General features: G+C 34.0%; 1 protein-coding gene across 6 annotated transcripts in view; it reads right to left on the reverse strand.

Annotated features, from left to right (window-relative positions):
• LOC148625645 (LITAF domain-containing protein-like) overlaps positions 1 to 17,240 on the reverse strand; it is a 33,333-nt gene that overhangs the window by 3,876 nt on the left and 12,217 nt on the right. The window contains exons 1-4 of one of the 6 annotated variants that reach the window (XR_015919960.1): positions 10,789 to 10,954; positions 9,146 to 9,206; positions 2,811 to 3,084; positions 1,171 to 1,897 (exon numbers count right to left, since the gene is read on the reverse strand). Coding sequence is in view for 5 of the 6 variants with exons in the window: in XM_088569296.1 (XP_088425422.1) it covers positions 1,750 to 1,897; positions 2,811 to 3,084; positions 10,789 to 10,843 (477 nt within the window). In the remaining variant the exon portion in view is untranslated. Of the gene's footprint in view, positions 1 to 81; positions 344 to 1,170; positions 1,898 to 2,810; positions 3,085 to 9,145; positions 9,207 to 10,788; positions 10,955 to 17,240 lie in introns of those variants that run through there. The other 5 variants (XM_088569300.1, XM_088569299.1, XM_088569296.1 and 2 more) reach the window with 5 other exon arrangements.

The following is a 17,240-nucleotide window of genomic DNA, read 5'->3' on the forward strand; positions in this document are numbered from 1 at the left end:
TATGGATAGTCCCATGATTATTGATGCATCGGTATACTAGTATTTTGTCGATACATATTTTCAACCAATAAAAGTTCTTACCCTGATACGGCAATAACGAACCCCCACAGATACACTGCTCCACCTATTTTGTAGCTGACTCTTGTTTGGATTCTTTGTCCACACTGTGGACATTGTGTTTGAAAAGGCTCAAAATGTTGTGGAGTTATTATAACTGGCACAAAATTAGGATACCCTGGCCTTGGTTGGTTCTGATGCATGACTATGAGGTACTGTGAGTCAGGTTCTCCTGGTTTCGGTTTGCAACCACCAGGTTGTTGAACGATGGCGTCCATCATCTGTCCTGTTGGTTAAAAAATGCTGCATTACTTTATGTGAATTGAGACCATTCAAATATGACTTGTGCACCAGTACGAAATTGTTTTACAAAATTTGTGTATTACGGATATAAATTCCGAAATTGACTTTTTTTCAATGGCTGAGGTTGCACTCAATATATATGCCACTGCAGATAATTTTATATTAATTCAGAATCGCTTTTGGCTGGACGATACCCGCTAAATATGAATAAGTGATGTTAGGGGTTTGAGGGAGCTAAGGTAGACTCCCTGACTTGGGAGGAGAATGTTATAAATGAAATATGCATTGAATTTTCTGGCAAATTAGATAGCGTGTTAATTAGGGTTAAATTTTGATGTTGAAGAGTAAGTGCAATCTACAAAGTAATGGGATAAAACTATTTGATCGACATACTCAGCAACAAGAAACAGATAGGCAGGATAACCCGATTTGCCTAAGAAAACAGTCAGGATCTATTTTATCCTCAATTTGTTTGCTGATGAGAGGTTCCTTCTTGAAACACGTGTACAGCATACCGGAAATATCATTATTTAAAGACGTATGTGGTGGTTTTGTTTCAGTAATTTTTAATTTGCTTTAGGTGACCTCGATAAACATGGCAAGGTTGTGTGGCAAAGCAAGTCCGTAGACTTCAACGTGAACCAACAAAGCAAAGGTAGAGGTGGTAAAATGATGATGGATCTGTACAAATTCAACGTAAAGACCAGTCATATATATATATATATTCATAAAAAATCTCCAGAAAACGGTTTTGGCTAGTGAGTTCAAAGCTTACAGTAAATACTTGAGTCATTTATGAAAAATGGAATGTTATATTGAATATTTTTATTACACAATGCAACAATTACAAATTGCTCACGCAAAATTCATAAAAAAATAATCAGTTTCAATATATGTATGTAAACGCGAGGCAGATTATATTAAAGAGTATTTATGCAACAAGTTACTTAAATAAGTGTATACAATCAAATTAAGAAGAAATCCGAAACATATCCTACCTCATTACAATGCTCCCAGGAACGGATCATGAGATTTTGGAAAGGTGGTTCAAGGCTATTATTTGTTATTTTTACAAAATTTTCAAAGAAATAGAGTTTAAGCCCCCGTCTAATCCCGGAATCCGCCACTGGATCCTAATTACATGATGAGTAAACCATTATAAACTCACAATAAACAATATCAATAATTCTGACAGGAAAAAAAAACATGTTTGACGAAAAACACAGATCATAGTTAAACTATACAAACTTAACTAACATTTCTAAAATGCAAAACAAGAAAAAATATATGTAGATTGAGTAATCTTCTAAAGTTATAGAAAAAGTTTACACTGTTAAACACACGTGTGTCAAAAAGTCAAGGTCATTGTCTACGTCATTGTCTCGTGATCTAGGTACTGTTAAAGTAAGCCACTTTAGCATTAGGAGTACATTCCAGTCGTTTGTATGTTAATATCTCCCTGCTACAGGTAGGGCAGCTGTGGGTAGCATCCTTACAGGAATCCATGAAATACGGGATACAACAAGCACATGGTGCGCTGGAAAAAAAATCAAAATAATAAATTAACAGCCATTTCTAACACAGCATGTTAATTCTAAATAGTCTTCAGTGTGACACTTTGAGACAATTTGAACAACAAATTTTCCTATCTGTAGGTAAAGTACTTTTAAAAATAAAAATCTTGCAAAATGTGTATAAGGAGTGGCACATGAAGAAAAAATACACAGTGATTTTATTGCATTATCCAAGTGTTTCTACCTCATAACCTCTAAAATTACTGTCAAAGTGTTTGTAAAATTTGCCTTTTTAAGATATTGATAGGTCAAATTTAGTTGAAATGCAGCATGAAAAAATGGCGGGAATATTTTCCCGAAGTTGTTTCTTATATAAGCAGTCAAAAATATCTATGTCACCTATGCTTCAGGAGAAATTTAAATAGCTTAATAGTAGTTTTCTAGATGTATTTGAATGTTGAGGCAAAAAAGACCAAGAATTATGATGTGCCACCCCTTGCCTGATTCTTACACAGAAAGGTACTTAATAATATAGTAATTATTTTCATGTAAGGAACAACCATTTGCTATTTATAGGGGGGGTTACGGTGAAATTTGAAATAAAAAAAGCAGGATTGAAATTTTCTAGAAATAAAGAGGCAGGCCAGGTCATTAAAAAATAAAAAGGCAGGATCTATTCTAGACCTCATTTTTTGTTTATATTCTAAAAAAAAAGGCAGGACATATTTTTTCACAAAATGAAAAAAAAATCAAGATGGAAAATGTCCCCCTAGCCCCCATACCCACCCACAGAATTCAAAAGGTTAAAATCAGTCCGCGAGAAGATACCGGCCATACAATAAAAAAAACTTTTATTAACACCAAAAAGATTAATACTTGTACTAACTAAATTGTGTGCATTTTAAAATAAGTTTGCTTAGACCAGATATAACGTACCCTGAAATGCCGATTATAAAACAGCAGAGCCATGTTTGACCACCAATTTTGTAATCCACTTTTGTTTTGATCTTAGATCTACAGTGAGGACACGAAGTGTCGTATGGATTAAAATGTTCAGTTGTTATAATAGCCGGTATCGTTTTTACTCCGGTTAGTGCCATGAAATTGGGAATTTGTCCCTGCACCGCATTCTGCGTACCCATGCCATATTGAGTTTGTGGCTGTTGTGTGACAAAACCTTGATTCTGGCCAGCTGGAGGTAACACAGACACTACAAATGAAACACCAATAACTCTATCTACTGTGAAAGTACTTTAATTCGCGGATACCAATTTTCGTGGATAAAGGAAGAAACACAAGTTCGTGGATTCTTCAATTCGCGGTTTTGAGGTTTTCACTATACACGTCAATGAAAATCATCTTTCCGTTGGGAACCAAATTTCGTGGGTTGGTCTACCCACGAAAACCACGAAATTTGGTACCCTACGAACAACAGTACTTTCACAGTACTTTGTACATCATTATAATTTGTCGTAATAAAATTGATCTGGGGATGGTGAAATATAAACGAAGCTGGTCAAACCACGTGACTTAATGTCTTCTATTTTTAACATGTTATATAGAATGGTTAGGGGCAGTTTACTTCTTATAAAATGATCAAAAATTAGAAACATTACTAATCATTCCATTTCCGATTAAGAATTTATTTGTAAATTGTTAATGATTTACAGTACCAAACCAAGTTAGGCACCGACCATTTTTATTTTGAGGGGAGCCTGGGATATTTTTGAAAAAAAAAATATTAATTTCACTTTGAAGAAAAACGAAAAAAAAATTTTTTTCTGTGGCAAAAAAAAAGATAAATGAAGTTCCACAATGGTGAAAAAAAATAATGTTGTATTCTGTTCTTCATAAAAAAAAGTTTAAGTAGAGAAAAAAAAAGAAAAGGAGAGGAGAGGAATCTCATGTACATATAGTGAATGTAACATAAACTGCCATTCAACATGTTAAGTTATGTATGTTGAAGTATGTAACAAATGTCTTTAATATTAACATTTTACGGTTTATAGTCGCAAAATTCATGATGTTATAATGAGCAACTAAATGGATATCAATATCCAGAGACTTTTGTATTATATTAATCCAGTATGTTAAACAAACTACATGTATTAGAAAGATGCAAAAAAATACACGAACTAACATTAAACATTACAACCAATTTAGATTTTATCTCTAATTGAGAAAAGATAAGAATACCATGCCGTCCGATTATTTCCCATTGTGGAAACTTCGTAGACTTCTTGTCTGATATTTGCTACCTATAGTTAAAACCAAGGAACTTATGTACGAGACAGCTCGGAACTTTTACAGTTTCTAAATGACAACAAATTTCCTATGTATTTACATGTATGACATAACAAGCATGTATACAAGCTTGTTCAGTAATGAATTGATTAAGGCGACTGAAAAAAGAAGACTTTACTATAATTTCAAGCAATGAGAACTTACTTCTTACATTATAATTTGTTCTATTAGAATTAGTTCTTAATAGGATGTGCAATGAGGACAGTTCCTAGCCCTGACATATGCGACATACAAGCGGAACAATTTATTAACTTTATGGTTGAAAAGTTCCCAAACAAGTACAATATAATAAGTTCCCAGATGATGATGACACTCCTACCAACGTAGCAGAGGATGAAGACAAAGAAGAGTTTTACAACCAGCTCCAAGCTACCCTAGATTGAACAACACTTGGGACATCTTGATTGTAATGGGTGACATGAATGCCAAAGTTTGAAAAGATAACACAGCGAGATTTCATCACGGGGAAGGAATGAATTGGTAACATCAACGAAAATGCAGATTTTTGCTCCCAGAACGATCTGGTCATATGAGGTACGACATTTCCGCTCCCTGAGAAGGATATAGCATCTGATCATCATCTTGTGGTGGCAGAATTTAAGGTCAAGATAGCCAGGGCAACTGGACAAGATCAGATTAGAAGGCGAAAGTATAACTGAAGGAAGAGGCGTATTAGAAAAACAATGGGAAAGAGTAAAATTCACATATAACATCACATGCCAAGAAGAACTTGGATTCTCAAAAGAAGAATACAAGCTATGGTTATCTGACGATACAATCGAGACAACTGCGAAGCGTAGGTCTGTTAAGATACAACTTGACCAGGTCAAGACAAGATTGCAGAAAGAATGGTTTACAAGCGAACATATAAGCATTAGGAAAGAATTAAAGAGAAAGGATCAGACAGGATAAAAGAACCTACATCAACGAGCTCGCTTCAAAAGAAAAGAATAAAAGGGGCAGATATGACACAAAACTGCGTACGACATCACACGCCAACTGGCAGGTAGAAAGACCAACATATCCAAACCAGTGAAAGACAAAGATAGCAATGTGATAACAAACCTATATTGACCACTTTTAAATGGAGAAGATATATCAGATGCTCCTGATTTACCTCTCGGAGAAGACCTTGATGTTGATACTGGCCCAATCACGAAGGATGAAATTATAAAACCCCTACGAATAAGGACTGAAAAAGCCCCAGGCCGGACTAAATTTACACCTGAGGTCTTGAAGATCAACCCAACCTACAACATCCCGACTGATTGATTGACTGATTGATTGTTGGGGTTAAACGTCCGAGCAGTAATATTTCAGCTTTATCCAGGCGATGAACACGAAACAGATGATAGAATGAACATGAAATGATTACGAAATGGAAAAAGGGATGGGATACAAGGATAATAAGGCCGTCAAATTTTGATTGCCAATTGAAATTGGTAGAGGTGGGTAGGGTCGGGCAATTTAGCCTTTTGTGGCGGAGCCCAATGGTTCCTACTCCGGCAATATACCACAGAAGGGTAATTTAACGTGCAAGGAACGTGGCATCTTTCCCAATATGTTGCTCCACTCCACTATGGTTTGCAGTCAGGTTTTCCGTATTCTGACCTAACAACCCTAGAATGTCAGGGCTACCCCATACCACCACTTGGGACACACAACCCAGTTGCTCAGTGGGCAAATTGCCCTAGCCCCCTTCCCCCCAAGGAGTGGAGTTTAGGTTACACCATTAAGCTTCAAAAGAGGGGCGACCTGAACAACTGCCAAGAACTGGAGAGGAATTCAGCTACTCTCCAGATTCCGATGAGCTCCATCATGAATTGACCAATTTGCCAAGCTACGGGTCATCATCGAGGAGTAAATAGAATGGCAATCACCCCACTACATATACACTGTGAAATCCCTGTCAAGTGGTAAAAGATTATCCCAGGACTCTACTACAAAAACACCAAATGCCTGGTCATCCACAATTCAACACTCTCACCATCTTCAATGAACATAAGAGAAATACACCAAGGTTGTCTCCTGTCACCCCTTATTTTCTATAAAAGTGTGCAAGAATCTTAATTAGATATAATATACAATCATGAATTTAGTCATAGATAATTCTTGCATTGAAAGGATAGAAAAATTGCTTGGAGTAAAACAATATTAAATCATTCTGTCAAATTTGTGCTATTTGGTTGCTTTCTGGTCATATTTTTTGCAGGGAAATGGTGTCAACATCAGAAACAACTTTATATTTACCATATGTTAAAGTATAGAGTTGTGGGCATAGTTTTCCGGATGTAAATATGTCCGAAAAAACAACAAAATTTACAATTGTCTGTATAGACATGTTCAAAATCCATAGCCACATCAATTTCAGAGAACAAACATTATTTTGGTCACCAAGAACTGAAAGATTTGTATATTATAGTGCCTAAATACAAGAAACTGAAGTGAAAAAAAATTGTGATTTTGAAATTCCAGTCCCATTTAAAAAAAAATCATTTTTTAGGAGCGGGATGGAATGTAAATCTATTAATTAATTTTATTTGGCCTTAACAAGAATAAAATATCTGATTATCTGAGTCTTTACTTTCATATGCCCTCCCTTGATTTTTATATAATATTTTCCATGCATTGTTTATCGTAAAATTGACAGGCAAAAAAAAATCTGCCATATTTCTGAAAAAATATAATTCAATTGCTATGGAAAAAAATTAAATAATTTTAAGAAGAGCAGAAAAAAATATTTATCAACATTGAAAATCCCAGCCCCCACCCCACCCACCTCTCAGTATAAAAATGGTCGGTGCCCTACACAAAATTAACTGGTCTTGCTAAAGAATATAAAATAACCAGAAGACCGTTATTGAATTCAGAACATTCCTCAATACGGCCGTCCGCCGCCGATACAATATTATATACAATCATGTATAAATATGACACAACATTGTTTTATGAACCAGGGGCGATTTCAGGCGGGGGCGTGGTCGGCGTGCGCCCCCTCCTAAAATTTGCAAATCATGGGTTGTCAGGGGTAGATTTAGGTGGTTTTAGGTTGAAACTTTAATTTCTCGCTAATTTTACCACAAAAGATTTCTACGTTGCATGCACTCAAGAAGAATATTTCAAAAAGTTAACATCAAAAAATTTTAACTATGCACCCCCCTAAATCTAAAATCCTGGATCCGCCCCTGTGAACAATTCAAGATTGAAGTCATCACTACAGAAGTTTTATGGTCGTCATCACGAACTCGTGGATCGCTATGGTGTATCCATCTGCACCAAGAAAACTGATTTATTCAACGGGTCATATTTGTCCTTTCCTCGTTTGTCTACCCCGGACTTAACTTTTTCATGAGCAACTCGGCGGGTTTTTCTAGAAAAGCAAAGGTCGCTTACCCTACCGGTGCACCTGGTCCATGCTCCCAGTTTTAAGTGGAGCCCGAGTTGTTCATTTGCTTTTGTTACTTTGTATGTATGATTTTAGTTACTTTATGTTCTTTGTTGTGTATGTCTGTTTTCCATGTCTGGTCTTTGTTCCTGGATTACATTCTTTTGATTACCACTATAACCTTGGTTTCGTTGATTACTCTCTCATGTCCCATTACATCATTAAACTTCAGTTGACAATATTGATCCAAATAAACAATATCCCAGACCTGCCTTTTTAAGGGACGACTTATCTTGTAGTTAGTAAACATTATGTTGCACCATTGTAATGGTCTACAAAATCGACTAAAATGACTTCCAGCAATACTGTCAGATACTGCAACAGAATTCTCGCCCTCACAATGCATAAATGTTATTAGGTCATTCAAGCGTTTCGTCGAGTTTCGCGGATTCTGTCGAGTGAAACAAAAGAATGACTAGCATTTGTCTAGTGTTAAAATCAATTTTGCGGGTACTAAACAGCGCAAGCATACCACGTATGACCTAAGAATACAAAAAATCTCTGATGTATAAACAAAATTACCACGCAAGTTCCGATATCTGCACACGTGTTTCATGTATACATAGCCTCTCACCAGGAGCATAAGAACTAAATACACAGATAGATGATATATCTTTATCGTAGATCTTAAATCCAAAAGAAAAATCAGAATTAATGGTCTTATAGGTTAAAACTTTGGGTATAATATTTAGATTCAAATGCGTTAATTGCATGACTGACTTGAAAAATACACAATTTCACAGTGTGCTGACTTTCCCAAAACTCTTTCCACGACTACTTTCAATTATCGATATTTCGAGCAGTTTATATATTTATTCAAAGTAGTCATTTTCAATAAAATGACTTTACAACATATACTTTATATCACCTTTCGCCAACAAAATAGCATGAATATGCGATTATTAAAAGCGGGATTTGTATTTCTCATTAAAGAGACATTAAGAATCTTTCACCGCTGACAATGGAAGACAGACACACAAGGGTAAGATTTTGAGTTCGCTAACGAGGCTCTGCATTTTTGACGGTGTTAGTTCCTTTTTCTCACTACTTAAATTGCCTTTGTTGTTAGTACGCCAATTCAGAACGCATTGCTTGCGTAAATTTCCTTTCAATATGCAAGACGGCCTAAATAAATAAGATAAGATAGTTGCTAACTGCAAACACTTTAATGAAATGATCTAATTCAAAACCATAGCAGTTTATACATACTTAAGATGTCTTCCAAATTCATATCAAACTGTTTAGAAATACGAAAGAATAGAATAAAGTATCTTAAAATACAGGTCTCAATATAATGTAATTGATATTATTATACGTATATCTGCATGTGCATGGGCCTAAATCAGTTACTGTTATTGTGTCGTATTTTGTAAAATTCAAAGGAATTTCTACAAGCAGGGCGTCCTAAATTGGCATTCTAGTGAGAAAAAGTATCGCCACCACAAAAAAAAAGACTAGGAAGTCTCAGAAACCCTTAGTTGGGTAAGATTTCGATGTTCTTTAACTTGGCAAAGTCTCTTACCCTTGGAATGTCTGCGATTACCTATCTTGTACTCTAAGAGGTGTTAGATTCTACTTAATACCTGCAATGAAACAAAAATTATTTTGTAATTGACTTGCACACCACCTAAAAGGAAAAGAGCACAAACAGGTCAGTCTGAATCTGCATTTAAGTAGCATTATACTATTAGATATCACTGCAAACTGCATACGTTTAATTTGACATTTGGGTCAAAGTTCAAGGTCAAATGTCAGCAACTATGGTAGAAGACACATCAACATGATCTACCCTTACGAGACAAAGGAGTTACAGCAAGGACAATGAAACTGTCGAACAAAAAATCATTTATTTGACTTTTAGGTCAAAGTTCAAATTGAAAGGTCACCAATTATGCCAATATAAGTTACAACTCGGACACAAAACTGTCATGCACAAAACATTAATTTGATCTTGAGGTCAAATACCCACTCACGGTTAAGGATGGACAGACAGACTTATCGCTATAGTAGTACATGGACTGGGATAACCTCCGTGGCCGTGCATCCACCCCACTCATCAACCATAATATAATTCCAAAATAAAAACTGAAGCACTTTTGTAATTTTTGTCACTTTTTATACCTCATTAAAGTATAAATTAAAATTTGTTTGTTTTTTTTCATTTTTCTAACTATCTACAAAACTAACTGAACTGACATATTTAGACATCACCAGGCAGCCAAACATCTAAGCTTTCCAATGGTACCAAAAAGTTGCAGTAACACTTTAGATTCTGGATTAAAATGAAAAATATTAACCCCTACTCACCCGAAAAATCGCTTAAATTGACAAATGACAAAACCCCTAGAGTATTTATGCTTCAGTAAAAAATGGCTTATTTTGGTATTTTCTGTTTATTTCTATCACAATTGATACTTCTTGGGCACTTTTGATGATTTTGGCGATATTCAAAGTCACTTAAATCCGCCAAACAAATTACAAATGAGTACTTTTATTCTTCGCCACTTTCCAAAGTATATAATTGGAATGATCGGCATTTTGTATTGACACTAGTCAAATAACACTTCGGTACCTCTCCGATAATAATTCCGCCCAAATACAAGGACGTATAGCACTTTTTTTCCCGAGCATTTCTAAGAAAATGCACAAGCAAATATAATTATTCACTCCTATAGATAATAAATGAGATTTCATCCCTTCCAATTGTCAGTCGAACAGCGCGATAGAATAAACTTGGAATACATACAAAACAGCTTCCCCGATTCGCACACCACCACACAGTGATCAATATGATATCTCCTCAGATGATACTTGTACATACAATTATTTCCTTGTTTAGATGGACACCGAAGGAGGATTTTTTTAATATCGGGTGTCGGTATTTGGTTCAGTAAAACAAAGATGCTGCCCACTCACAACAGATAGTCTAAGTAGTATATGCAGCGAGACTGACAAATTAACTTATAGACATGATTTGACAAAAAGTACAAAAACTAACATTCATAATTCCATTGAACAAATAAAACAAAATGAATTTCTATATCAAATTTATATAACATTTATATATAAACTCAGATACTTTATGATACATCCCTTCTCCGACAGGGCATATAAGATCTGACTTTTTACATAGCTTTCAGAAGTTAATAAGACTTAAAAACCTACCGTAGTTTTGTGTACTTGTGTAATCCATCTCTATATCATAACAGTGAGATTCAACCTACAAAAATAATGCTACATTGGATGTCAGTCTTTATACATTCATCGGTGAAAAACTGTAACGCCAGACGATTTGTAATGAACTGTAATGGATATCTAGGCTATTGATTTTAAAACTACCCAGTAAGCTATTCACAGCAGGTATTGGTGTCCCCCGATTAAGGGCTTTTCATCGATATTTTGACTTCCTACTCAATCTGAATTTATTAGTCGAATACCTTTTTTAGTGAAAGAATAAAGTGAAAATTATTTCTTTAATAGATACTAGAAAAACTACAGACCGTTTTTCTACTCGGAGCGGGGGGAGAGGGCCGGGGCACTTTATGTTGAGTTGGGAATCTCAGGTACGAAAATAATTTTTTAAAGCAGCCGGACTTATTTGAAAATCTACGTTGTTAAGTAATTGGGGAAAAAATTAATAAAAGGATTTTTTTTCTGTCCGTAGATGATTAAAAAATGTTTCACTAAAATTTGGAATAATCTTTACAAAAAATCCCAGCCTTAGCCATCCATAATCCAAGGTGTTGCAATCGTGTACAAAAAGATTAAAGTGCACCCACACGTTTCTCAATACACGAACTGAACCCATTATCAATAGTCTTTTTTTATATTTACGGAATGCAAGTTATTCTAGCAAGTTTTTCAAAGGGACATAACCCACCAACACCCGATGACTGGTTGGCGATCTTATTGGGGAAAGGGAAAACAGTAAACATTTTTCTTGGAAACTTAAACTATTTTCACTTTGGAAATTAAATACCTTAATGGTCTGAAATAAGTATAAGTACCCTCTAATAAATTAAAATATTCTAATATGAAGTCTACTGCTTTCCATTGCTCCAATTTGACAGTAAACATGTGCGTCGGGTGACAAATTTGTAGAAAGTTGCTCCCTTTTACTTAAAATCTTAAAAAAAAACAAAGCCAAAGTCGTGAATGGGTTTGCCAATACACTCCCTCAGTTTATACCAATTTAAATTAATATCATGCCTGCATGCCTTTCTATTTCACCATCTGTGGAAAATGTGCATTCCCATTAATAAATCCTAAATGCAATTTTAACTGGCTTAAGTAAATATTATATAGTTGCTGAGAAATGAGTCAAACTTAACCTGAACAAAGGAACCCTTGTTGTCTTGCAATTTTTTAACAGTCACCACATGTGCCGATTATTCAGAAATAAAAACAAAACAAAGAAGGAAAAACAAAAAACAAAAAACAAACACAAAAAAAGGGGAAACCGGAACACAGTTGATATCGTAGTGTTGTTGTTTTTTTTTTTGTCCAAAACACAATTAAAAAAAAACGAATGTGTTGCCCGTTTTCTTTTGTTTCTGAGTACCTGAAGTGGTCATGAACAACAAACAATATTTCAAATGTGCTTAAATTCACAGGTAGAGATCATCTTCATAAACTGAGGAAAAGGAAAAGTTGAAACAGTTGCCCAGCATGCTAAAAACTTATTTTTTCTTAACAGGGACATCCAGTGTGGGATTCTATGTCTATCATAAAATACAGACAAAATCCACGGATGAGGATCATTTATATTTCTTTTTGTTGCGACGGCATGAGAGTGAAAACAAAGCACTACCAGATATCTGTGAACAGATATAATTATAGAACTCAACTTCTACTTCTTTGAGGGATTAAACAGGTTATCATGTTAATTTTCGATCCATCTGATTTTGGATTGTTTGAAAAAAAAAGGAAAACATTTTTAGTCACTATAATGATTCGTGGTTTTGGTGAGGCATTGTGTGCTTTTTTGCTTTTTTTGCTGTTTTTTTTCTGATTTAAATTCGTGTGATTCATGTCCAGGACCTAATCCTGTTTTTTTGGTATTCGGCGCTGGATGTTTTAAGATGAAAGATTAAAAAAAATAAGAAGAAATAACTCCGTTGAACCGGTGCCACTTTGTATCTGTATGATCGAACTCAAGTCAAGCGGCTTAATGAAGCCGTTTGGGGGGTGAACTAAAAAAATTATCTATTATTACATGTAGAGTTATCATTTAGTAAAGGGAAAACGGTAGTATTTATTTTCCCATAGTCGACAATACTAATCTTTTCCAGTTTTTTCAGTAATTTCTAATTAAAACTAGGTCTCAAAAACCATTCTTAAGTCGCTAATATTGTTAGCGACTACTTGCACTCGTTTTTTAGTACTTTATATTCGCATATGATTTGCATAATTATATATTTATAATCCACGTAATGCTGCAGATCTGTCATGTTTACCGCCATAGTGTCATAGTTCTAGCTTCATACGAGATAAAAATGTACCTCTTAAATATCATATACGTGTGTTCTACGTGTGTTTCTTGCTTGTATAAGAACGGGAAGTCTACATGAAATGATCGGTTAGCATTGAACATTACCCAGTTTCCGATTCAGGCACAGTGGTTCGTTACAAGACTCTAAAGGTCATATATTAGCACGGCCCCAATATCTATGAATATTCATTGCCAGTTGCTTCATCTGGATCCTAATCTGGTTCCCTGGCAAAATCATAAGCGACCCATAGACCGCTACAAAGTACCTCTTTTAAATAATATCATACACATGTCTATGTTTTTTTTTTTTTTTTTTTCTTGTACGAGAACAGGAAGTTTACATTAAAAGATAAAATGATCGATTAGCATTGAATTTATGTAATGTAACCCAATTTCCGATTCAAACACAGGGGCTCGTTACAATTGACGATATATAGGTCATATATACACATCAGGACCCCGAAATCTGCGTATAGCCATTGCCAGTTGTTTAATCTGGTACGGGTTCTAATTGAAAACACTTGGGTCACGGTTACGAAAGAGTACGCTGTCATATCAAGGGAACCAAGATTTTAGCGGAAGTCATCCGATTTTTGAGAAAATCGCATGCGTGCCATTTTGGATGTTGAAGTAAGCTCAAATCAGTGACAGAGAATATTTGACGATTAGCGACTTTGAAGACTACAGTCTTTCATTTGCTCAATCTAGAAAGATGTATATTAGTAAAAACTTTTATCAAAGTCCAACTAATATTAATTTCAAATATGCCATGGACCTAAATGATAAACTGTTGAAACCATGACAATTTATCAGAATTATAAAGAAAAATGTTGAGCCTCCTGGCTGGATCCTTTGTTTAATTATGTTATGTATATAGTGAAAATATGTTTGCATGTAATCTCCGTACCTGTAGATGATGGTGATGAAAATAAAGATATATATATCAAGAACGATGCGTATATTTTGTCCCATGTATAATATGGATTAAAAGAGGTAATAAAGAAGTCGGTATTTAAGGCTAATGTGATTTGATTATCTTCATATACCAAATTTTGGTAAAGTATGGACGATTCGTGTCAATTGTTTACGCAAGTGCCTATTGCTTTTACAAGGATAATTCATACTTTAATGGTCAATAGGGATATTCTGTTGTAACCTTAATTTATAATCATGCGCAAAAATTAATGCCCCCCCCACCCCAACTAATGCCTATACACATATATGATCAACAGATTATCCCACGAATTTATCAGTCGATAGTAGAGTCTCTTACTGTCTGCCCTATCTATATCTGACAGAAGGTAAATAAACTATTGAAATATAAATTATAATAAAAAAACGTTTTTTTTAAATTAAAACTTACATACAAATTCCCAGTGAGATCCACGCTATGAAAGAGTATAAAAACAGGGTGGGTGCACTCGATTGCAAGAGAAGTGAAACATTCAATGTATATAAATGTACCAGTAAACTTAAGCCAACTGCCAATGTTCAATGCATGCACCGAATTTTGTTATTTTTAGTTTTTGCCATATGGTCCTTCAACGATATTAGTTTGGCATTTAGGGTACCTCTACGCATGACTTTGTTGCCGTATGGTCCTTCAACGATAAAGATATCAATGGTAACGCTGATATGCATATATTCATATATTTGCCAATTGGCAAATATAACCCATCTCTCAAATGTTTTTTTAGATAACCATGACATAAATGTTTAGAAATTAAACCTCTAGAAGGTTTATATCTTACACAAGTTTCTCTGATAGTAAGTTGTTAAAAACTCTAGAGTTCGAAGATTTAAAACGTACATTTTCAGACGAATTGCTTGGAGAAATTAATACTCACAACAATGTTGTTTTATCATTTACAAAAAATACACCTAACATAATTGTGATACGTTTAACTCATCAGACTAAAACAAGACCAGATCGTGGACAAAATATTGCTTCATTGGAGAGAAAAAAAGAGGACTCTGAAAGGGGGCATCCATCCTTAACAACTTAACGGCACAACGTATGTTATTTGCCTTTATATAACGATTAATTTGTTATATCAAATTAATAATTATTTATAGCAAATTATTAATTTGTTTTATTAAATTAATAATTATTTATAGCAAATTATTAATTTGTTTTATTAAATTAGTCACTTGTTATGTAAAATTAGTAATCCATTATATCATAGTAGTAATCTGTTATATAAAAAACTAATTTGTTATATCAAATATCAAATATCAAATTAGTAATTTGATATAACAAATTAAAAAAAAAGAAATACCATGTCCCCAATATGTTTCCGTACATACCCACTGTGAATTTACTGCTTCTGATTTTATGGCAATTAGCCAAATTGAATACTCACCATGTATTGTTAAAACTTTTTAAACCTCCATAACTCAAAGATGTACTTTTTTCTTTTAAAATTACAGGGAATTTCCTATTTACGGAAGCATATTGGGGACATGGTATTTTTATTTTTCTAATTTGTTATATCAAATTACTTATTTGTTAAATCAAATTAATTATTTGTTGTATCAAATTACTTAAGTGTTATATCAAATTATTAATTTGTTATATCAAATTATTAATTTGTTATATCAAATTGTTAATTTGTTATATCAAATTGTTAATTTGTTATATCAAATTATTGACTTGTTATATCAAATTAATAATTTGTTATATCAAATAATTAAGTATAGATTAAAAGCTGGTTGTTATTCAACTCCATTTTCGGGAAGTTCACAGCCATGGGTAGACGCTATTTAATTGAGTACTATTTTAGAATGCATCTCACATTTACTCAAATAGAAGAGATACTTTTGAAAAAGCATGATATCAAAGTGTCAAAAAGACATATTGAACGAATAACTGCATTATTAAAATTGTATAGAAGAAAATACAAGTCAAATTTCCTTCGAATGTCAGACTTCATTTCTAAAGAAATGCAAGAATTCGGAAAATATCATGGGTACAGATGGATGCATACTAAATGTGTGGGCAGTGGGTTATTTGTAGACTAAGAGACAGTGTGTTTGATAATAAAATGTTTAGACCCCCAAAGGCGTAGAATGTAGAAGTTGTCGAAAATTGAAACCTAGAAATAAGTATAATCAAGGTCCAAACTACCCAATGCACATGAATGGTTATGATAAACTCAAACCATACGGAATTTGTATTCATGGTTGAATTGACGGCTTTTCAATAACTTTGCTTTGGCCAGAAGCTTATTCAACAAAAAACGACCCCTTTGTAATTGCTCGATATTTTGGTGATACAGTTTGCGAACTAGGCGGTTGTCCTCTGGAAAATAGAGAAGATTTTGGAACAGAAAACGGAATCGTTCAACAAATGCAAATATTTATCACAGGTCCTTGGGAATAGGATTTTTTTTTTTATCTCAAAAATATCATTAAATCATTTTGTATCCAGATTTGAGTTATTATGTGTGTTCTCTGACATGTCCACTTGCTATTAATGCTGTTTATGCTATGCCCAGTTTTCATCAAAAAACAGATGCGAGATGCATTCTAAAATAGTACTCAATTTTATAGCGTTTATCCATGGCTGTAAACTTCCAGAAAAAAAAATGGAGTTGAATAACAACCAGCTTTTAATTTATAGTTAATAATTTGATATAACAAATAAGTAATTTGATATAACAAATTAATAATTTGATATAGCAAATAAATTCGATATAACAAATTAAAAAAAAAAAATACCATGTCCCCAAAACGCTTCCGTACCTATTTGACTGCAAGAACAGCGTTATTTCAAATCACCAGTAATAATTTTATGACCCTAAATCCCTTGTTTCACTTGTCAACCATATCAAGAGATGTCAGTAGATACTAATTTGTATGCACTTTTACATGCAGACCATAAATTGTGCAACCATATACAAACAAAAGAGTTAACAATGATTTACTCATTTTTTTTTCTTTAGAAACGGCCATAGTAAAAAAATCGGAAATAATCATGGACATGCGCCAATTAATGGACAATGCAAAACATACTCTGAAATATTCATGTCTGGAATCGATTGTTTGAATTGAGCATATACAGTGCTTCGTACAACATTCTAAGCTGATACTGCAAAGAACATAACAACCATCAAAATATTAAAAC

Source organism: Perna viridis, chromosome 2, assembly GCF_037379345.1.
Source record: "Perna viridis isolate PV_CMFRI_1.1 ecotype Kerala chromosome 2, ASM3737934v1, whole genome shotgun sequence".
Classification (NCBI taxonomy): domain Eukaryota; kingdom Metazoa; phylum Mollusca; class Bivalvia; order Mytilida; family Mytilidae; genus Perna; species Perna viridis.